This window comes from Oenanthe melanoleuca, chromosome 7, assembly GCF_029582105.1.
Source record: "Oenanthe melanoleuca isolate GR-GAL-2019-014 chromosome 7, OMel1.0, whole genome shotgun sequence".
Taxonomy (NCBI): Eukaryota; Metazoa; Chordata; class Aves; order Passeriformes; family Muscicapidae; genus Oenanthe; species Oenanthe melanoleuca.
This window is the reverse complement of record NC_079341.1, coordinates 19466247-19489288: the sequence shown is the minus strand read 5'-3', so window position 1 is coordinate 19489288 and position 23042 is coordinate 19466247. Positions and strand designations below refer to the sequence as shown.

The 23042-nt window shown below is 32.8% G+C and overlaps 1 protein-coding gene across 4 annotated transcripts in view; it reads right to left on the bottom strand.

Annotated features, from left to right (window-relative positions):
* LOC130255720 (sodium channel protein type 2 subunit alpha-like) overlaps window positions 1-23042 on the bottom strand; it is a 53342-nt gene that overhangs the window by 8052 nt on the left and 22248 nt on the right. For all 4 annotated transcript variants that reach the window (XM_056496695.1, XM_056496697.1, XM_056496694.1 and 1 more), the window contains exons 15-22: window positions 21529-21885; window positions 20187-20672; window positions 10376-10496; window positions 9626-9780; window positions 8483-8656; window positions 4244-4366; window positions 2826-3107; window positions 497-550 (exon numbers count right to left, since the gene is read on the bottom strand). In XM_056496695.1, the coding sequence (XP_056352670.1) occupies window positions 497-550; window positions 2826-3107; window positions 4244-4366; window positions 8483-8656; window positions 9626-9780; window positions 10376-10496; window positions 20187-20672; window positions 21529-21885 (1752 nt within the window). The remainder of the gene's footprint in view (window positions 1-496; window positions 551-2825; window positions 3108-4243; window positions 4367-8482; window positions 8657-9625; window positions 9781-10375; window positions 10497-20186; window positions 20673-21528; window positions 21886-23042) is intronic.

Genomic DNA, 23042 nt, shown 5'->3' with positions numbered 1-23042 from the left:
TTATTTTTGTAGCCAAAATAAAATTCTAATCCCCAGAAAGCACAACAGGTGATCTTCAACCTTAAAATTTAATTTCACCTAAATATCTAGATAACATAGGTGCTCAACCTAAGGAAACAATTAAATGCACAGTTACAAATTATAAAATCTTATTAATGTATTCTGTATTTAATAACTTCATCATATAATCGTAAATTAATTCATACTCATGTTTACCAAAAAATTTGTCAAAAACATCTTTTTTGTTCTATTCCATTAATATTATCCTTAAAATAAAAAAAATCCAATAAAGTTAGTTTACCTTTTTTGGCTAAAAAGAAGGAAGTGGGGTTAATTCTTTCCAATAAAAATTCTGAGATTCAAAAAAATATGTATTGATGCTGATTATAATTCTTTGTTGTGTGTGTAGCTGTTCTAGTGTGTGTGTAGCTGTTCAAATTCTGTACTCTTTATCACAAACTACTCAACAGATGACCTTTGAAAGGTTTACACTTACATCTCGTGAATCAACAGCAGCATACATAATATCCATCCATCCTTTGAAAGTAGCCTAGAAATAAAACAAAGTTTTTTATCTTTTCCATAAAAATTCATAATATGTACAATAAATAGGTTATTTATCTGGACCTCCACTTTTAATAAAATCACTTCTAAATTTTTAAACCATACTTGACAACATAGGCATCATAAATATTTTTCATAGTAATATTAGTTTTTTTTATAATTTTCTTTTTAGTTGTTCAAATAATATTTAAAACCAGGCTCTGAAGATCTCAACAAGTCAACAGTATGTTCAGAGCTGCAGATGTTTACTTTGCAGATGAAGAATGATAGACTTAGACAGACATTAATGCTGGAGATAATTAGGTAGGGTCTACTAGAATCACTCATGGCCATAGCCATTTTGTTAAGTTTACAACATGAATTGATGGAATCAGTAATATAACTTCTGGACAGAAACCAACATGCCTCTGAATGTTTCTTTCTGTGTCTAAACTGACCTGGTATTTTTACAAATGCTTTAATCCCGCATAGCTGAAAAGAATAGACTGTTCAAAGTAAAAATATATGTTGGCTCCTGAGAGATTTTTTTTACAGAAGACCAAAAAGTGAACTGTGAAAGAGATGTAATTGAGATTTATAAAAATTTGGCAGAGTTCCTACAGAGACTTTTTTTCAAGTAAAAAGTAAAAAAGATTTTGCCATCATTGCTCTAAAAAGGTGATTTTAATGTATGCAGGATGTCCACTTTCTAAGGGACACCAAAGTTGGTGTGACATGCTAGCCCAAAGTCTGAGTGTGCAGCCATTGGCCAGGGTTTCCAAGCTTATTCACAATAAAGAAAAAAGAGCTAAAGAGGCTGTGAAATGAACAAAGAGTATCACTCCTGAGGAGGTTCAGGAGAAGAAACATCCCAAGGAGTATATTTCCATCTGTGCTTGCCAGAAGTAGATCTGGTACTTTGGTGCAGCTGCCAGTTTCCACAGCAGAAAACTTGCACTCTGGAAGCATTCATATCCTCCTGAATCTTGCAGTGCAGTACTAATTACTAAGAAGGTGTGACTCAAGCCAGGCTTCAGATCTTTCTAGCTTAGCTGGCAATTGTCAGTCATTTGGTTCACTTTGCATGGCAATATTAAGAAAGGATCAGAGTTAGATATGAGCAATAAATACAGAAGAGTGGAGGAAAAATGTTAATGGATTCCATCAAATGAAGATGTGACACAATACATGCTCAAAGATCCCTTAATTTCTGTGGGTAAAGTAAAGGTCAGAAGAAATATTTGAAAAGGAAAATATGGAAAAAGAGAACAACAAAAAAAAAAAGAGATAATGAAAGGTTCACAGCAGTGAAGTAGTTAAGTAGTTATTGAAGACCTAGAATGTCTGGATGACATTTGTACACAGCTTCAAGAGAAGCAGTTTTCCTTACACATCTTCAGAGGCAATGGTAGCAATGAGATCTGAAGCCAGAGAATCAGTCATTGTCCAGTACTACTACTCAGCACATAAGAGTCACATTTCCTTTACAAGCAAAACATTTTAACCTAGGAAGTTAATTTTGGAATTAAGGTCAGCTAGAGATACTGACCAGCTCTGAGATACAAGGGACAAGCATGCAATTCTTAGATAACTTTGAATATCAGAGCTGTAAAAATCTTTTTATAAATGAAACTGTATGTTGAGTTACAGACAGAGTTCAATCTCTAAATGTAATTACATGTTTTCGTGCTTGTGTTTTGGATCATATCCCATCTATCAGAAGCTCCATTCTAAGCAAGGAATCTGTAAAGAGCTAAGGTCTTTATTTCTTTGACACAAATAAAATATGCTCAGCACCCAGAATAAAGGCAGTTCTGAACACAGTGCATAAGATAAGGAAGGAGGAATGCAATTGACAGATTTTGTATAAATAGCAGTAATTCATGGAATGAATATGCTATGCAATAACATCCAATACTTCACAAGGATAATACTAAAAGTAACATAATACTTATTTAGTATACTATAATGACTCTTTAATAAGCATTAAGGAAGATGGTAATTCTATACTGTGCACCACTAAAGAGATTCTTTTATTTTCTACACTTACTATTTTCACATTATTATTATCATCATCAAGAGACTGTATTCCCTGGTCTTGGAAAGGAAAATTATTCTATCATTAGCAAAAAAAAAAAATTACAAGAAACAATGTAATAGAGTTACATGAGCTGTACATTATTGCTATGAAGAAATTATTCCTCCAGCTAACAGTCTTAACTTGCCCATTTTTCCTAGATATCTTTAAAAAGAACAAAAAGAAAATAAATACATTTACTTACTACTTGTAGCAGAGCAAGATATCCAGCTCCTACATTATCAAAGTTTACTTTCACATTCTTCCATCGGGCACTTTGATTGCTTTTTATGAGTTCCACACACTGAGTATAATTGTTGACATCACTGATATCAAACATTTCACCAGTTGTGGTGTTGACACAGTGATAGAATTTTCCAGCAAAAAGATTTACTCCCATGATGCTGAAGATTAGCCAGAATATAAGACATACCAGCAATACATTCATGATAGATGGGATTGCTCCTACAAGGGCATTTACAACCACCTAGTGCACAAATTAGACAAAATAGCCACTTAGCTTATAAAAAGAAAATGAAAAATACTTTTAAATATTAAAAAAGTCAAAACAGTATTATTATAGGATGGACAGTTAAAATATTGCAATAAAATTGGTGCTGGAAATTTTAATTAAGGTTTAATAAAGTGCTAATAAGATTGCAAAAAGCAAGAAATAAAATGATATGGAAACAAAGACAATGCAAAAGTCTGAAAAAAAACCAAAAAGCAAAAGAAAACCTGTTAGTAGCAAGATGGATTCTTAGAATTTGCGTGCTCTAGAGAAAAAGAGAAAAATAAATGTTAAATTCCAGCAATATAAATGAAAATCTATAAATAAAAATAAACCAGAAAAGCTCAAAGAATGATGATGTGGAAGACTGAATAAAAATGTCTGCATGTAAAACTATCATTACTAAGGATTTTATTCTTAGAAACTTTATATAATATATATTGGCATCAGTGTAGTTTAGTATCCACATAGAATGCAGTATAATTAAAGGTATTTTATTTATTCTTTATTAACAGCATCTGCTCTAAGTCTTGGTTTTAAATTGCCTGGGTCACTCTAGTTGCTCTTATCCATCTTTTTCTTTTTAATTTATTGCATTTAATTCCATTGAGCTACTGTGTGTATGGGCAGGAGGCAGTAAAAGATCAGATTAAATTCTTGGACAAAAGTTTTCTTTTAATTATTGTGATTCAACTAAAAGCAAGCTGTTCCATCCTGAACCACTGACAAACTAACACAGAATTGAAGTTAGCTACAGAAATTGAGTAAAAAAATTTCCCAGATAACCTGCAGAAAAAATATCCAACCCTTCAAAATTTGTCATGTCCTTTTATTTTTCTAGGTCCACAAATCAATGGAAATCTTAACAGTCAGGAGGCTGGGAAAACACAACTATGCAGCAGTGACCAGGCAAATTTAATAAACTCAAGGTCTAATTTCCAAATGTAAGGTGTACATAGGTCCTGTTTGTAAGGACATGTTGAAAGGCCTTTTTCCACACATTTTTGCATGCCTTCCCATTTTGGAGTTTTTTAAAGAAAGCATGAGTGTAACCATTAATACAGTAATTTTTGTATGCATGCATTTGTTCAGATTCATTAGTTTTATCTCACCCTCATTCCTTCAAATCGTGACAAGGCTCTTAAAGGTCTTAAAGCTCTTAATGTCCGTAGCGATTTAATGGCACCAAGTTCAGAATAGCCCAGAGCATTGGCTATTAAACTAACCAATGAGACCTATCAAATACAGAAAAAAAAATTTAAAAATAGTTCCACACTGTTTATATAAAAATACAAATTCAAGCAACAAATCAACAGTGACAAGCTGCAGAATACTACCATTTTCATACTTGCTGGAAAGGCAAGAGGTCTCATAAAGGCATGGTTGAAAAAGGAATATATGCTATTAAATGTCTATCTATCATAGTTAGATAGTTTAAAAGTCATATGGAAGCATACTGTTGGTGAAGAATAAAATTTTCAGGAATATTTAATGACAAAATAGCCATACTTTGTGTAACTTCATTAAGGTTCAACCTTTCACACAATTTAAAATTATGAATACATTAAATTATTTTATTAACTTCTATTAATATTGTGACTATCTATAAACAATAATAATGGACTAAACATTGTAGTACTAATTACAAATACTTGTTTTAAGTATTACTTCTAAGTGAAACCGTTTATAGCAACAATAATGAGGGTATCTCTGAAATATGTATTGAGAGAAGTGGTACTTTATTACTTGCCTGGCAAGTCTCTGTTGTTTTTTTTTAATCTTCTAAGTATAGGAAAATATTATGGGACAGATATTAACAGCTGTTCACCTTATATCAGTAGGAGCTTTATTATATACAACAATATTAGGCTCCTGATGCGTGTTACTGGGATTTTGTTATAAGACAATCCGCTTAAGTAAAGAGCAATGAATTTGCTTCTCAAATGGAACTGAGCTTTAGACAGTGTTAATATGAAAGGAATTAATTTTTTTCCCTGCATTTTTCGAGACAGGAGTGGGGAAAAATCCTACCTTACTCATATTTTTATTAATTTCTTCCACCAAAAGCATAGTAAATGAACATAGGCATATTTTGGTCCTTAAGAAAGTCCCTCAAATTATAATTTCTGTGGCTGCAGTTTAAAGAGCTCTTCAAAGACTGTACAGAAATTGGCATTCACTGATAATGGTAAGATTTAGCCAGTTATATGGAAAGTTGGTTTCCTATGTTACTTGTTCACAAACACAACAATTACAAGATCATGTCTAAGAAGGAGAGTCCAAAGAGCAAATAAAAATCAATTTTTCATTGCTATGTTGCAATGTATATTATCTAACAGAAAATAGTGTTTTTCTGAATTCATATTGCTGGACATTTCAACTGGATTTCATGTCAGAATGTAATTCTTTTTATCAAAGGAGAGGATTATTTTATTGCTCTAATGGATAAATGGAACTTGCTGTGATTTATAAGCATATTAAGAAGAAAATCTTACTGATTTTCTTAGTCTGTAACTGAAGTCAGTTCACTTACAAAAGACAACATTACTTTTCAGCCATTATGTTAGCTATTGACAATTATTATTAACAATTATCATCAATACAATTTTTTTTCTGTGATGCTACAGTGAGAGAGATCTTTTTTATCCTTATCAGCCCATAATATGTTCCAGAGATAACAAGACATGGAATTTTCTGTACTTTTAATAGAATATTCATTTACTCGCTCAATCAACAAGATATCCATGCATAACAATAAACCTTAGTGTAAAGACAGCACATTTTATGAACTAGAAGTAAACAATGAAACAAATATTTTAAAAATCTTTCTCTCACTGGGAGAGTGAGGTGTCTTATGAAATTAAACTCACATTAATGGCTCCTTCATTTTATACTTTTCTCCCCAAATTTGCACTGTGCCCTACCTATCTTTCACAAACAAGACCTCTTCCAAATTGTTAGGCAGCAGCAGCTCGTGAAAGCCTTAAGTGGTACTGTGTGTATTGGCAGTTTTTAGGTTCTGACTGTAAAATTCTTCAGTCTTCTTTGTGCTGCCTATTTGAGATTATTGGCAGCGTTCTTACCATGGTGATAGTGCTCTTACACCGTAAAATTTCTTTTTCTCAAAGAAACGCTTTATCTATTGGAAAAAATGTGTTTTCCTCTGGACAGTTCGTATGGGAAGCAAAGATTTCCTTGGAATTCTATTGTATATACAGCTGTTCTGTACTTCTCTGGTGATCTCAGTCTTGTTAACTTGGTCTTCTCTCATCTGTTCCACCTGTTTTGTTGCTAATACGTGAGAAAGTAAGTGTCTCTGTAAACTGATAAACAGATTAATGCATGCAGATGCAGTAATTTTAAGAAGTGAAAATGAACTTAAAATGGTAGAAAGATATGTCTCCTAAAATTGAAGGATTGTACATTCTCATTTGTGTTTGTCTTCTAATACAGACTATCTGTTGCTAAAAAAAACCCATTTAGAAGCTGAGTGACAGCCCTGCTCAAGATCTTCAGTCAGGCCATACAGTAGGATGGCATGATAGAGTCTTAAACTAAGGTAGGCAGATGTACACAGAGTCATTTGTCACAGTTGTAAGTGACAGAGCTGAAAATTACCATTTCTTAGTGTAATTATCAAAATCTAATTTAGTCACAATCAGTGAGAGCAACTATGGCTACTTGTCACAGTGAGAGACTCAGGTATGTGAAATATTAAAGGTCAAAGCCCTAAAGGACTATCTATGTTTACTCTTGAATAATTTTAGAGAATCAAATTAAACAGTATGATTAACTTTAGTCACTTCTAATGAAGGAGACACTGGTGTTCTCACTGGCAGAATGCCACTGAATCACACCAGTTTAAGCACAGTTAAAGTACTGCAGAGTCTGCTTTTCTATAGGAAGATAACATGAGCTCACGTTTCTTTCCAGTGCTAGTGGTGCTAAACAAATTGCTGAGCTAGCCTTAAACACAGTAAGGCATTTTTTACCTCTTGCTAGAACACTGAAAATAATTCTTCAATAGTAGAAATTTCCAATCTTATTTATTGATGTTTTTGTTTATAAAATTACTAACTATGGTAAAAAGTTAGCATCATAAGCTGCTTCATTTATAATGATGCAATTTTAAGTTTGAAATCTTGTTCAGATAATAGCATCTCTGGGGCTAAACTAGGAAATCATACAGTATGGCACAGAATAATCTGGTTATGTTTAAGATACAAAAATAATAATTAAAACATGAGTTGCAGTTTATCTAAAAAAAAATCAATTTTAAACACAATCCTGTGAGAGTGCATCCCTCTACTTTATTAACTTCCTCTTACGAAAACTATTTACACTGCTTCATTCTAGTGTAGATTTTCAGGAGAGAGCTAGAGATTAACTGTATAACAAAATTAACTCGGGCAGGTTAGAAAAAAGAGATCATCGATTTTGAATTATGAGCCAATCTGTTGGGTTTTTTTTTTCCTGTGGGAGTTACAAATATGATAAATTTCTATATACATATGGAAGAAATATTGAGGAGACCAGAATTTATGCAATTATCTCAAGAAATATGGTAGCATGGACAGAAATGACTGTAAATGCACAACTGCCCTGAGATGCCATCTCTCAGTTCCACACTGAGGACACATATAGCCAATGAACTGGGTCAGATAATGTGTGAGGCAAGAGACCAAAATATTCTGGGAGCAAAACCAGCTTTGATCCCTTCCGACAACATAAGCAAGGCCTTTGCACAGAAGTGTATCACAGCTGGGAAGGCAGCCAAGAAGCCTTGTATTCTCCTTTATCATGAACCCTGCCAAGTCATAGCTGATTTAGCTATTGCAGATTGTCAGTCTATTAAAACCAATTATTTTTTTAGATCAAATAGCCACTGTCTTTCTGTTTTTACTAGAAATTATTACAGGATAGTTTTCAGTAAGAGAGTTCTGAGAACTTAGATGAAATCTGGACCTAATTAATTGTTTCATTTGAAAAGCTGCAGTGTTCGAAGAAGAAACTTTAACAATGAACTGTCTTATTCCCTAAGGAATAAGGTAGCAGGATCAGAGTCCATTAATGATAGCATGCTTAGAAACTAGGTTTTTCCTCATAAAAATCTCAAGTTTGATACATCCTTTGTATGAAAATACTAAGCATGAAGAATACACAAATTGATAGGCAGCCATCCTTTTCCTTTGAATGGACTTTAAATAACACCTCCAAATCATTGCAGGCAATTACTAATGCAGTATAACTATAAAATGGGAATTATTTTTGCACATTTATTATATTAATCTAGTACTAATGAACACAGAAGCTTTACCACAGTGAATTTTACAGTATTAATTTGTACTTACATCAACAATCAGGAAGTCCAGCCAGCACCAGGCATTAGTAAAATATATTTGAAAACCATATGCTACCCATTTTAAAAGCATTTCCAAAATGAAAATATAGGTAAAAACTTTGTCAGCATATTCCAGCATCGTCTTGATAGTTTTGCGTTGTTCAATATATATATCTTCAAAAGCCTACAAAAATATATTCAGGTATTACTACTGTTTCACAGAATATACATGACTAAATTAAGGAATAAGGAATAAAAAATAATTTGAGCAGAGACAATATTCCTGCTTGTTTTTCTTAAGTCTCTTGTTTTATATGTTTTCCATCTTTAACCATACTGTTAATTGGAACAATTGGAGACGTGTCTGGAGTTGAAAAAAATTTTTTAGAAGAATTGTATTTTGCTAATGAATGAAGAAAGAAACTCACATCATGATTTTTTTTATCCTCTGTGGTTTTAAGAAGCTTTCACATGGACACAAAATTCCCCTTTTCTTATATATCTGTTTCAGATATTTATATTGCTTTCTAGAAAGCAGTTAGATAAAACTTATATCTGAAAAATCAAATTAAAAAACAATGTATTTTCTAGAATATACAACTATGTGCATTGATATTGTAGCAAATGTTCAACTTGATATAGCTGGAAAGGTGGGTAATGCAAATCCTTGATAGGTTGTTATGGTGGTTGTTATGTTTAATTTGCTGCTGCACTCTTCCATACCTCCTGCCTTCAAAATAGGAATAGAATGAAGTAATTATTCCATTTTTTACTATGGTCTTTCACAAGCAAAATTCAAAAAGTGGATCAGCCTAGGAGGAATTAAAGAATTAAACTCGTATATATAGCTATATATTCACAGTTAACAATAGTCCTTTATACTCAAATCTCTTGACAAGCATGCTGAAAATTGGCAGGCAATTTAAACTTTGAGTAACTATGCTGTCTTAAAGAAAATGGCACCATTTTATAGCAAGAAGACAAAAGCATGACTAAAAAAGTGCATATGAAATGTATCAAATATTTTTCAATTTTGGGTGAAGTTTCATTCCATTTTATACAGCTCCAAGCAAAGCAAGTCTTGACTTTGACTTTTGCTGTTGCTCCTAAAAATATCAAAATATTTCAGCATCTGCAATTTTGTTCTACTTACTAGTGCTCCACTGCTGAGAAGAATCATGAACACAATGAAAGTCTCGAACCAGTTGTGTTCAACTATGCTGTAGCAGGTTTTTCTAAGATTCCACCAAGTTTTTCCTTTGCCATCTTCTATACTTACTTGACAACATGGAAATTTCTGCACACAACCTGCATTAGATTAAGAGATGTTAATATGCAAAAGTCAGTTACCTCAAAGTCAATATTTACTGTGGTATATATTTTTAGTGGATTTAACGACTTTTATACTGTTTTTAAAAAGTAATCACTGGAATGCTGAATAGGCTATCACATCACACAGATGATGAATATCTGAACTAAGAAAACTAATCTGGAGAGAAACTAGACAATAGTATGCTTAATTATGAAAGAAATCAATTCAAAAAGCATTGGTATTTTTGACTGTTGGCATGTAATTCTTGTATTTGTTGATGAAGTCACATAAAAATTTATTTCTTCCAGATTTCAAGGGCCCTTTCAAATAGCTGAAAAGCATTTTGCCAATAGAAAAGTTAAGGAAGTTTCTTAGTTACAAGTTGTATGCAGTAGCCAGATACATGAAGTGACTCAAAGCTTAGGGAAACCTTTTTTCATCTGATTTCCAGCATTCTGAGATAAAAATATTTTCTTTTGATTTTTTAGGACATGAAGGTGCACTATACTGGATACCCTCAAGAACTGAAATGTGCCTAGTAACAATGTAATTTTAATAATACATCTCTTAAGTCAACAGTTATTGAACAACCTTCAGTAAAACAGGCTTCTGGTTCAAGAGCTTCTTCACTTTCAATTTCTGCTTGCTCGCCCTCCCCAGGAGGAGCAATATCAACAGTGCTGCCTTCTGATGAGCTTGATGCATTTAGTTTCTGTAAGTAAAGTTCCAGAGAACAATTTTTTCTCATTAGATACATATTCTGTAAAAAATGGTACTGAATCAAGTCATGCCAGTCTAACATTTAAAGCATGGCAAATTATAAATATGCATCATTAAAAGTAAAACCACAGTAATGACATATATATAGATTTTATAGTTCTGTTTCCCAGTTTATCTTCTCATAGGGAACAATTACATACAATTTGGCTACTAACCTTATCCATGTATATGACTGGTGAAGTAGTATTAATACCAGAGAGCTTGCATGCACCACACACTCAAGTTATTTCATTTTCTTTATTATTTTGCTGGATTACTTTGAAAATGTATCTTAGTTTTCCTAGCAAAGTGAACTAACACAAATCTGCATCATATATATCTTCTTGTCCACTATGTATGATACTTTCACAAAAATACATGTTAACTGGATTAAAAAGTTGTAAGTTAAGTGATATTTAATAAAAAATTTCTGCAGAATTTAATTTTTGCAGAAAGCACAAATTACCAGAGCTGAAACATCTTCTTTGCATTCTGGTCTCCTGTGCTTATTGAGAGACCTCCTGATGTACTTTCCATCCCAAATTTTTCTACCATTCTACTGCTTTTTTTGTACAGTGGAATACTATAGTCCTTACTACTTACAAGCACTTCTAGATCTGAAAACTGCAAGAACTGAAGATTGATAGAAAATAAATTAATAAAATTTTTACCCAGTACATTAAAAACCTGATCAGGTCATACAATTATCAGTCACACATAATTTTGCCAATTTTTTTGCCCATTTCAGAAAGCATAGTTTTAAGGAATATCCTGCTAAAGATGCAAACAAAAAATGCAATAATCAGACATAGTGTTTGTACCTTGTTTAACAGTACTGTTGTAATTTTTAATCCAAAATAATTTCTCTTTTATTGTGAAATAAGGCATAAAAGAAATTGTGATTTATCACACGTAGCAGCTGTACATAGGAATTTCAAAAGGGATGCAGAATGCACTGCTCACTTAAATACTTTAAATTGTACACATACTGATGTAACAAAAGGGCATTCCAGCACTGAATAGATTTGTGCTTTTAGCTAAGCAGAACTGATCATGATCTTTGACCTTTGGAGGAAGGTCATGTTTAGAAAGTATGAAGACATTTCTATACAATTTTCAAAATAGTGTTATTTTTAGAATATAAAAATCCCCTACTGTTCAGATTTTATAATAAACAGTAACTTGTTTCTTGAAAGACGCATTTCTATGTATTCTCTTCTTCTTCAGGGACAGAAGAATCTTTCTGCTGAAAATTAAAACTAGTTATTTAACTCTTCAGTTGAAACCCAATCTCTTCAGGAAAATACATTGGCAGCTAAGGGCTTTTTCTGCTAGAAATGGAGTAAGTGGCACATATATCTTAATACAGTTTTGTAAGGTATTATTTCCTCATATTTAGCTTTTACATGATATGAATGAAGTTTTAAACAAAAATCGTGTTGAGTGATGGATAATTTCAGGGACAATTTTCAAGAAGCTGCCTTTTGTACACACAATATGTAGTCAATATAGGGTCTTTCAGACCCTCAGGTCCCATGGTTGTTACTGCATTGTGACCAAAAATATCATGTTTCACATCTCATGCTGCATTTCCTCTATGATTTCCAAAATTTATATACGTAAAATAGTTACAGCCATGTGGCCTCTACATTAAATAATTTTATTACTGTTCATATAAATCTGAGAGTCTGAGATAAAATACCATGTGTCTCATCATAAGAATATTTTAAATTTCACTTTCTCTATTATATTTACAACCAAAATACCCAGTAATGTACATTATATTAAGCATTATTATTAGCACACCACCTTATTATCCACACATAAGGCTGTCTCTCTTTTAAAAACAATACTTGTGAATTGACTCTCTTATTATATATCATTAAAATACCAAGAAATAAGAAACCTTCCATTGAAATGATAGGCAGTTTCTTCACTAAACACAACCCAAATATTGTAAAAATAATTTTCTGTCACATTCAACTTGGGAAAAGTAAAACTAATTCATGGTCTGATCCATCATCATTAAATAAATTACTGACTTAGCAGTAGCAAGATAAAGGTTCATAGTAAGCATTCATTATAAATCTATGAGTACAAATTAAAAGGCAGTCAAATTTTTAACTACATCTTCCCATGTAAACACTGCTGCAGATAGTTCTGTCAGCAAAGTTACTAAAAGCCAAGTGACAGAAGTGCAATTTATAGCCAGTACAAACAAAAATTACTTTGATTCTTTTCACGTAAAGCATTATCTTCATTATTTTTCATATAATCTCAAACAACTGTGTTATTAAGAGAGAAACCTCATTACTTAATAAAATTCCTCTTCTTTGCTTCAAGACCCTAAATTAGGAAAGAACCAATACATTTTAAATAAGGTGACAGTAATGATATTCTTTCCAGCAATAAAGCTAATAAAAGTAATAGGAAGCTCGAGATACATGATGGATTAGCACAATCTTCTTATCAGCTCATAAATGTGATTATCAGCCTTTAGAACACACCATGCCCTGTAAATATTTATTTGCATTTTCAATGATATCACATTTTCCTTTACAAGGAAACATTTGAAAGCAATTGTTTATGATGCGGCATTCTCAAGGCCTGAATCAGCAAAACAACATGCTTGACTAGAGCAGAAGCCTGAGCAATACTGTGGAAATCACACACAAAAATAAAAGAAACAATCAGACTACCTCAGTGGGATTATGTTTTTATGAAAACAGTATTATAACTATTATTGTGTAGGATTTAAAAGAAAAAGTTCTTCATCACCCACCCAAATACTTGGTTAATGTATGTATAATCAGCCTCCATAATGTTCTTTTAGAGCAGTGCATCTCTTATCAACAGCTTCGATCATTGAAACAAGCTTTGACCAACAGCGTGTTAATGTGCCCATTTACAAGAAAATGCATTCACTTAAGACCCAGTCTTGCTCTCATTTGTTCTAGAGTTCAATAAGAGCAAGAGCAGGCTACTGAAGTTTTAAGCTTTACAAACGGCTTCATGATTCAAGTGACAATAAAATAAAAGGATTCAGCCATTACAAATTGCCTTTAGTAATTCAGCCATGTGGTTTTATCCTTTGAGTCTTGAAAGCTGCACTGTAATTGAGTGAAAAATATAAAATAAAGGAGATCGATGATTCCAAAGTGATTCTAAACTGACCTTAAATCTCAGATCTTATGATATTTGACTTTTACATTATGTTAAGAATGTAAGTTTTCAATCTCTTTCCTTAGAGTTTTATTTGGTGTTTAAAGCATATCTTGGTTTAAAATTTATTCATTAAAATCTGATAATTTTCAGAATATGCACCAATATTGAATTTTTTTGGCACCTCTGGGCAATTTAGATCACAATATAGTATTGGTAGATCATGCCACACTACAATTAAGGGTATAAAATTAACCATTTGGTGATCCTTTTGAAGCCAGTAAAACTGCCTGAAGGAAACAGCTTTCAGTCCTGCTACAGGACTGAAATCTCAGTCCCCTCCAAATGCTGATGCTCAGTTTTGCTAGAACAATTTAACTTCCTTTGTTTCATGTAACTTCGGCTCCTGTGCAGTAATTGCTGTCACTGTCCTTGAAGGCTCTGCCAATTACTCATGAATGGAGGACATGTTTGCATGTAATGAAGAAAGTCCCTAGGATAAATGGATATATGTGCAATTTTATAAAAATTATGCTGACTACTCCACAGTCTTTCTAATTTACACAAGTAAGTCTCCCAGTTCATTTATGGAACACAATTATGAAACACATTCCAAATACCACTATTTATAAAGGGGTTTAAGAAAAGCAGAGTTGTAAAATGTTTAGCTTTTGAGAGTTCATTAAGGAAAGTTATTTGATTAGTATAATTCTAGCAATTATGAAACTGTCTGCTTTGTTCCCAGTTTATAATACTCAAGATATGCACTGTCCAAATGAATACAGAGTGTAGTTTGTAACATCTTGAAGATCTGCATTACAGTGCATTGTAGATTTAAAAGTATAAAAAGTGTAATTTTTACATCAGTAGCTACTGCAATAATTCAAATGTTATTCATTAAGGATTTGAACTCATGGCAGTAATTATTTCAAAATCACTTAAAATATTTCATTAAATATTTACATTTATAAGGGCTGAATCAAAAAGGGTTGTTTTTATTTTTTAAAAACTATGCATGCTCCCTTTTTCTTTGGCTTCTTTAGCATAAAACATTCCAGTACTTTTATGATCCATACTTCAAAACCTGAAGAGCATGCAGTTATTGCTAAATACTGTATTTAAATATTCAGAAAAACCATTAGCGGAGTTAAAAATGTATGTTGGGTTTGCCAATCCCACCTGACCATGCTGTGATGTGAGTCCCATGACTCAGCAGAGAGCAGCTGTGCATGTTTCTACTCTTGCAATGGATAGGGAAGGTACATAGCTGAATAGCATGCAGGCCAGTCAAAATCCATTAAAAAGTGATTATATATATATATACATATATATGTATAACTTGCTTAGGTAACCTGTGTGAAAGTGGTGACACGTTGCTCTACCTGGTTAAAAAGCACCAGAGCTGCATTCTTGATTGCTCCAGCTTGGTTTTACCCCTGTGAGAAGTAAGAATGGTAGGTAGTGAAGTTCAAGACACAGGATCACTAGTTTTTCTCTTTTTGGAATCTCTAATTCAAACATGGCTTTAACACAATTAAAACATAATTATGAAATATTTTATTATTAGCTGGAAAAAGGGAAATACATACCACCTGAAATGTTCAACAAACTTTTCTACACAACTTGTTAGTTTATTTTAGAGAAATTAGAAATATAGAAGCTAGAACTAGTAATCTGCACACAAAGATTGTGATTAATAAACAAAAATGGAATTAATGCAATTAACAAAGACATGGTTAGCAAATCTGGAAACTATTCCTGTATTTATATAGTCCTTAATGCTTATTAATTAAAATTTTAAGGGCTTTGTTTGTTTGTTTGTTTGATGTCCTAGTCTTTGTTTAACTGATGATGTGATTATCTCTTTTATTTGAAAAATATGTACATACAGGAAGCAAAATACTTTGAAGATGTATGCCTTCCCATTCCTCCTTCATCCTCTAATAATGGTAGAACTCCTAGATCTTGATAAAATATATAAACATCTTAAATTTCTCTTCAACTTAAATATGATGAATTATCACATTGTGTAAGTTTCTAGTTTAGATTTAGTATGCTATACACCTTTGAATCTATAACCTTTATCTGTTGTTTCAAAAGAGGTTTGTATCTGTCTGGACAGTGGAGCATCAGTGTATCCAGAGCTATGGCTTAAATCATTAACCACAGCTAGTCCATAACTTAAATAATTTGTCACTTCTGAAGATACTGGTCAGTTTTAGAAAAAAATTTAGATTTTTGGACATTTTAAACATGATAAAAAATTATCCAACAAATTGATGAATTCCTGCTGGGTCTGTTTTGGCTAAGAAATTTATTGGAGCCCAATGAAAATGCTTATTTTTTGGGAATGTCTTTTTCACTTCATCTAGACACAAAGGCCCTCATGAAGCCAATCAGAAAACTGAATGTATTAATTGTTTTTAAAATTCAGTAGATTCAATGATGGATATTTTTAATTTTATCAAAATCATCTGTTGTGATCATCAAAAGTCAATTAAGTAGTCTTATTTCTCCAATCTGAATTTATATTTACTGTACATACACTGTAGATAGAAAGGTTTTCGGAATTATGAATGACTGAGGCCTATAGGTAAATGTATTTCTTTAGTTGTAAAATAAGTTTTCCATAACTGAGAAATATATTTGAAATTCTTTTCCTATGTTGTAATGAAAAACAATGTTTCTGAAGTTGCCAGTCATCTACAACAAACGGTTGTTAAGTGGTATACAATAGTTAGGAGTCTTATGTTTGGTAAGATTAATGTCATTACCTATTTCACAATAGAAACAGCATCCACATGCTAATGTTAAAACCCACCAAACGATCCCCTTTGGCTATTTCTAACTTTTTTATCTTCAAAGGTAATGTTTTTTAATATCTTTTATTCAGAGAAGAAATCTGTTTCTTTTCTGATAATCTTATTGGGTATTGCAGCTCTCTTTTCTGATTACTAAGAAAAATCCTCATTCGAAGTATCAATGAAGTGTTCACTTCTTGCATGTACTTTCAGCCAATTATTACTCTAAAGCAGTGAGTAACTTTGTAATCTAATAAGTGTTATAATTCTGGTTCATCCAAAAAAGAGATTTCCTCAAATTTCTAGTGTTATTAGAAAGACCTTGTTTGGGTCTGGAATTTGTAACCAGGTTCCAGAATAGATTCTGGCAGATTTTGGAAGTTATTAACTAGCAACTTACTTAGAAAGTGTTTCCATAAAATCATGAAGGGGTGGAAAAAAAAAAAAAAAAAAAAAAAAAGAGCTAGTCTTTAAGGAGAAGCTTCATGTCTAGAATTATTTTCTACTATAGTATATCTGTTTAAAAAATAGGAAATACTACAATTTGCTCCTCACTCACCCACAATTACAATGTCTATAGTAATTGCCTGCTCCTGGTATATTTCTCAGGGAAACACAGGCTATGACCCACTTCTAGCATGACAGACTTCAAATAATCATTCTGCTCTTAACATCAAGGACAGTCAGTTAGACACCAGAAAAAAAAAATCATTTTACAGTTCCTGTGCAGATCTAGCTTCCCACAGCTCTGTGGTTAAATAAAATGTTATTATAGGGGATACCTCCTCAGGGTATTTTAAGTGCCAAGTACTGCCACAGTTAAGGCAGGAAAAGTTCTGTCCCATCTCTTACCCCTCCTTTTGCAGACCAGGCCTTCTAGCAGGAATGTTTTCTCAGTGAGACCCCTTGAGAGGCAAAACAAAGTAAGTGATGGTGTACTGTTCTAGAGAGGTAACTTAAACCAATGTACTCTTTATCTTCCTTGAAAGACAATCAGAAGGCAGCAAAATATTCAACAGTACTGTTGACTTGGTAGGAGATGGTTGGGAAACTTCACAAATTCCTTTCACATCCCAGAACTTCTGTTCATATATTTCAAAAGCCAGTGGATTTTTATACAACAATAAAACAACCTCACTTTATTCTTTCCATAGAAAACATCCAGAAGGAATGGAATAAGGAATCCAGAGCAGGAAGTAAAATTAATATAGAATTCACAATTTTCAGTATACTGTCTGATTTGATACTGTTCACAATATGCACACTTGCACTGTATGAATACATGTCACTCAGTTAAACAATAAACAGTTGTGTGTGAGCAGAACTTGATGGAAATATTATTGCTCCAGTTTCCCAATGGTATTGACTGCGACAGTCTACAAAAATACTGAAGCAGCATGAAAGTCCTAAACCTCTTTTAACTCCACTGAAATTTCCTCCACAATTTCTTAATATAAATACTACTGCTGGGTTTCCCACAGCCACCTGAAATTTTCACTGCCAAATTGCTTATTAATTGGTTTCTCCTCCTAAAGACATATAGATACCAATCCATTAAAAAAAGGGCAAAATCTCCTTTGATTTATTACTGTTCAGAAACTTCAAGATGGCCTTAGAAGATAAAGGCATGATGCCTGAACCAGGCAAAGATGGGGTTGAACAATTCACATTGAAATTGGTATTCAGAACTTGTCAGCACATTAAGAAGGGCTTGTACTCCATTTTCTTGGGGTGTGCATACATCACATATTCACCTGGAAAGCAGAGGAGTTTCTACCTTTGCATTGCATTTAGTTTTCTCCTCAGCTGTTCTGATGGAATGTACAGCAGTACATTGTAATCTGAGCCGTTCAATCTACCTTACAGGAGAAACAAACCAGTAATACCTATGGCACAACCAGTGACCTGTGTTCTCTGAGGCAGAGAAAGTGCCAGGGGATCACTAGCCAGGCGTGGATGGGAACGTCCCAAGTTCCTGTAGTGCAGAGGCTAACATGTCATGTACCCACAAATTCAGTATCTCCACAGCCCCCCAACTTCCTAATGCATATTACAAACCTTTTAAAAAGTAACATATTCAGGAAATTTTTAGGCTTGTAACTTGATGGAGTTAACAGGAAGGCACTCATATTTATCAAAGTTAGCCACAAGGACAGAAAATATATAGTGTAATGTCATTTTAAAAAACATCAGACTATGTGAAAGGACACAGAAGGCTTTGCTAAAGGTTCATTGGAAATGAAAACCAACTTGTATTAGATCACATTATATGAAAAAAACTTAACTCTCACATCCAGAATCACTCTGAATGTTTTGGGGGATTTTAATACTACTTGATCTCTTAATTTACACTGCTTTACACGTCCTGTATCTCTTATATTCTAAATTTACCATGGATAAGCACTACTGCTATACTTTCTTATATATCTGCATTGAAACTGTTAGTCTCATAACTGAGCAACTCAGATGATAGAATATCCTGATCTTCACCTTACAATTGTTATACAGAGCAGCGTTTTTTGCAGCTGCAAATAAACACACACTCTTGATGTTCTTTAGCAAAAACCCCATACCATGATTAACTGGATCATAGCTATGTATTAATGTAATGTGGGGTAGTTTGATATTGCTGAGGAATACATCATTATTGCAAATATGCCAGATATACAGCTATGATAAAGTCATGAATGTAGGGCTTCTTTATAGGAGAATTTACTTCATTGGTAAACAAACCCTTTTGGATTAATGAGTTATTACATAACATCACAGCTTCTAATCTAATTGAAAACAAATTTATCCATGGTTCCTGAGCCCTTAAACTTCAAAGTTCCAGAATTTCTAATGATTATAATTAGATTCTGGTAATACATTTATTAGCTTGTCATTGATCACTACACCAATATACAGAGTTTTCCTTGAATACCATTAGCACCTGTTCATGATCACTTCTGGTATTTGAGGCACTTAGATTTTGAAACACATAGCATTGGTTTTTTAGACCAACTTTGTCATTTTGCACAATAACAGCATAAAGCCTTCAAGTAAGCTGTTTCTGCATGCATCTATATTACAAGGTTATTCTGCTCTCCAGGATAACTTGGGCTGCTGTTTTACCGTTATATTCATCCGTACCTAGATTCCTTTATTTCAGCCAGCCATCATCTCTGAACCCAAAGTCTGTACAAATATTACTCACAAAACTTTTTAGATAATCTAGAATACATTACAGATTTGTGATGTCTTTATTTTTAGAATTTTTAGAATTACCCTAAATATTGAAAGAAATATTTTTTCTCCACATATGTTTGCTTTGGTATGCAAAGCTTCTAATTGCTCCTTAGTCTTCTACCCTTATTCCATAAATTCTTATAACATGTAGATACTACAGAAAGAATGCTTTATCAGGTGTTTGCTAGTCCTAAAACCTCATAAAGAAAGAAATAATAATATTTAAAATCAAATATATTCCAAATTTTAATAAACAAAATACTAAAAATATGAACTCTAAGGATCTTTTACTATACCAATATATATTTTTTTCTTCAATGGTAATACATAAAATTCTAAAACATAAAATATATTTACATGGGATATTACAGTTTTTAAAAAAATCCAAATATGTAATAGAAACATTTAAATGTATGACTACAATTTAATAGTTAAGATATGAAAAATCCTACCTGTTTGCTTTCCTCCATATCAGATTCGCTGCTAAATTCTTCTGTATTTAAATTTTCAAAATCTGATTCTCCAAGTGCAATGGGCACTGTCACAGTGAGGCCTGGGTTGTTTATGAATGACATATAATCATTTTCATCAATTACATATTTTTCCACACTGCTGCCTGTGCCTACACCACTTGTGGTTCCATTCCCATCTTTAAGATAATTCAGATCTTTGCTTATTTCAACAGCAGTATGATTGGAAATGCAGCTGTCTTTCTTGTTGTTTAGCTCTTCAAGTGCTTTGATTTCCTCTAAAGATTTCTGCTTTCTAATGAAGGCTTTTCGGATGAACTCCTGTATCTTTTTTTTCACATAATCTATGCCTTTCTGAATCCTCGCCACAGCAATCTGGAGATTGTTCATTTCATTATCATCGTCTGTAGCAGCAAGGTTGTCTGAACTAAATGAGCTCAGCAGCAAGGCCAGAAATAGGTTCAATACCTAAAAGATGAGAAAATACAGTCATATAGTAAATACAATCATATCAGCTGTGTTAAATTTGGCAGTGCTAGGTTAACAGTTGTACTCAATGATCTCAAAGGACTTTTCCAATGTAAATGATTCCATGATTCTAAAAAAATCAGTAGAGCAGGCTGCGGATCATAAATAACTTTTTGGGGCTCTGCACATTTTTGCTGGTAAAATGTCAAGATTGCAAGGTCAGGTAAATGACTAAGATACAAACATTTTGAATTCTATTTTATAAAAATGTAAGTAATGTTAAAAATATCACTAAAGGAAGAGAATTTTGACAGGAAATTCTGACTGCAGATTTTAACAGTAAAATGTTGCATCCCTTTTATAACACTTATTTCTAGGAAGTTCTCATCAATTCTATATTTTCCAGTAGAAATTTTGCATTTCAACTTGTCAGCTTGAGTTTAAGCTTTTCTATAAAAATTTCTTTTACAATCTTGAGTTAAAAGCTTTTTAACACGTTTTTAAGCTGGATGGTAAATCACTTAGGGTTTAATTTTTGCTTTTTACACATAATCCAAAAAGTTCAGTACTAAAAATTAAACACCTCTAAATAAGCTGCAGCACTCCCATGAAAGGATGTTGGATTTGACATTTTAGCTTCCTTCTAAATGCTTGTACCCATAGTAAGAGTATTTCAGTGTATAGAAATGTGTGGAAAAGAGGAAAAGGGAATCTTCATATGTTTTTACCCAAAATTTAGCACATTCAGATTAATTTTTTAATTCTAAACAGAAGGGTGACAAATACTTTTATTGCCTAGCTGTAGGTCCTGCACATCTGCATCAGAGTTAATGTTAAAAAAATGTTCATCACGTACCACTAGGTTTCCAATCACCATGACCAGCATGAAAACAATAAGGCACATGGCTTGGCCTGCAACCTCCATGCAGTCCCACATTGTTTCTATCCATTCTCCACACAGCACTCGGAATACAATCAGGAAAGAGTGGAAAAAGTCGTGCATGTGCCAGCGAGGAAGTTCACAGTCACTGGAGATCTTGCAGACACATTCCTTGTAGCTTTTCCCAAACAGCTGCATCCCAACCACAGCGAAAATGAACACAATGATGGCCAGCACCAGGGTCAGGTTCCCCAGAGCCCCCACTGAGTTGCCAATAATCTTAATCAGCATATTTAGGGTTGGCCAAGATTTTGCCAATTTGAAAACTCGAAGCTGTAAAACAAAAACCCAGATGAACCATTAGTGTTAGTTATAAAACAGAAGCTAGGTCCGAGTTTTTTAGCAGAGCATACCAATATCCGTAGATTTATTTGTTCTTCAGTAGTACCACGTTATTTTAATGTAAAGCAGGGAACATGGAGTATTTTTCAAAAATGCACTGTTTATCATTTCATTTCAGTGATCCACATAGTGAAAGAAAGGTCATAATTTGTGTTTGCATGACATTTTATTGTACTATTTTTAAAAGTCTACTTACGGATGATTCCTCAACAATTCTTGAAGACATTTCAGAAGCTTCTATTCTGTCCATCACCATCACTATGCTCTCTTTGCTGGTTTGATTCCACATTTCCCTCAGCACCACAATAAGCCTTCCATGCTTAAATACAGGCCAATTTTTAAAGCAAAAACTTGATGCAGACATTGAAATGTCCATTCAAATTGTAAACACTAAATTAAAAATAATATTCACTACCCAAATTCTTACATTATGTGAAGTTGGGTACCATTGCAAGTAGTGCTAAATAAGTAATTTCTTCCTTCTCTATGTATTAAGAGATAAGGTGTTCAAGTAATGGGGTAATTGTTGGTAATAAAGACTTTTAAATCATTAATCTTGTGCCTCTTAGTAAACATATTTTTAAACTAGTTTGTGTGCAATGTTAATTGCTATTAAAATACATTTCTGATAGAAGCTCAATAATATTCAATTTAAATATTATCTTAAAAGTCAGCTTGTTACAACTATTATATGTGATGGAATGACTAAAAGTTTATTGTTGGTGCCTATTAAAATTAATGTGAAGAGAGAATCTGCTTAAGTTCTTAACAAGTAACACAAAGTAATGTTCACAATACAAAGACTAAAAATGTTATGATTCTTTGTGCTGCTGACAATATGTATGTTTTCACAGATATTCAGCTTTTATTATTCTTAGTGAAATCAGTGTAAAGACTCATAAAATTCTTAAAAGGTAGCAGTTAGTGTCATACTGGCAAAGGATATCAGTTGGATAGAAAACCAGTAGGATTATTTGATACTAAAAGGTATCAGACACCTTAAATCTGTACTTACCAAGCATGGCTTGCAAATTAGGCACATATTAAAAATAATGTGAGTCATAATATATAATATATAATATATAATA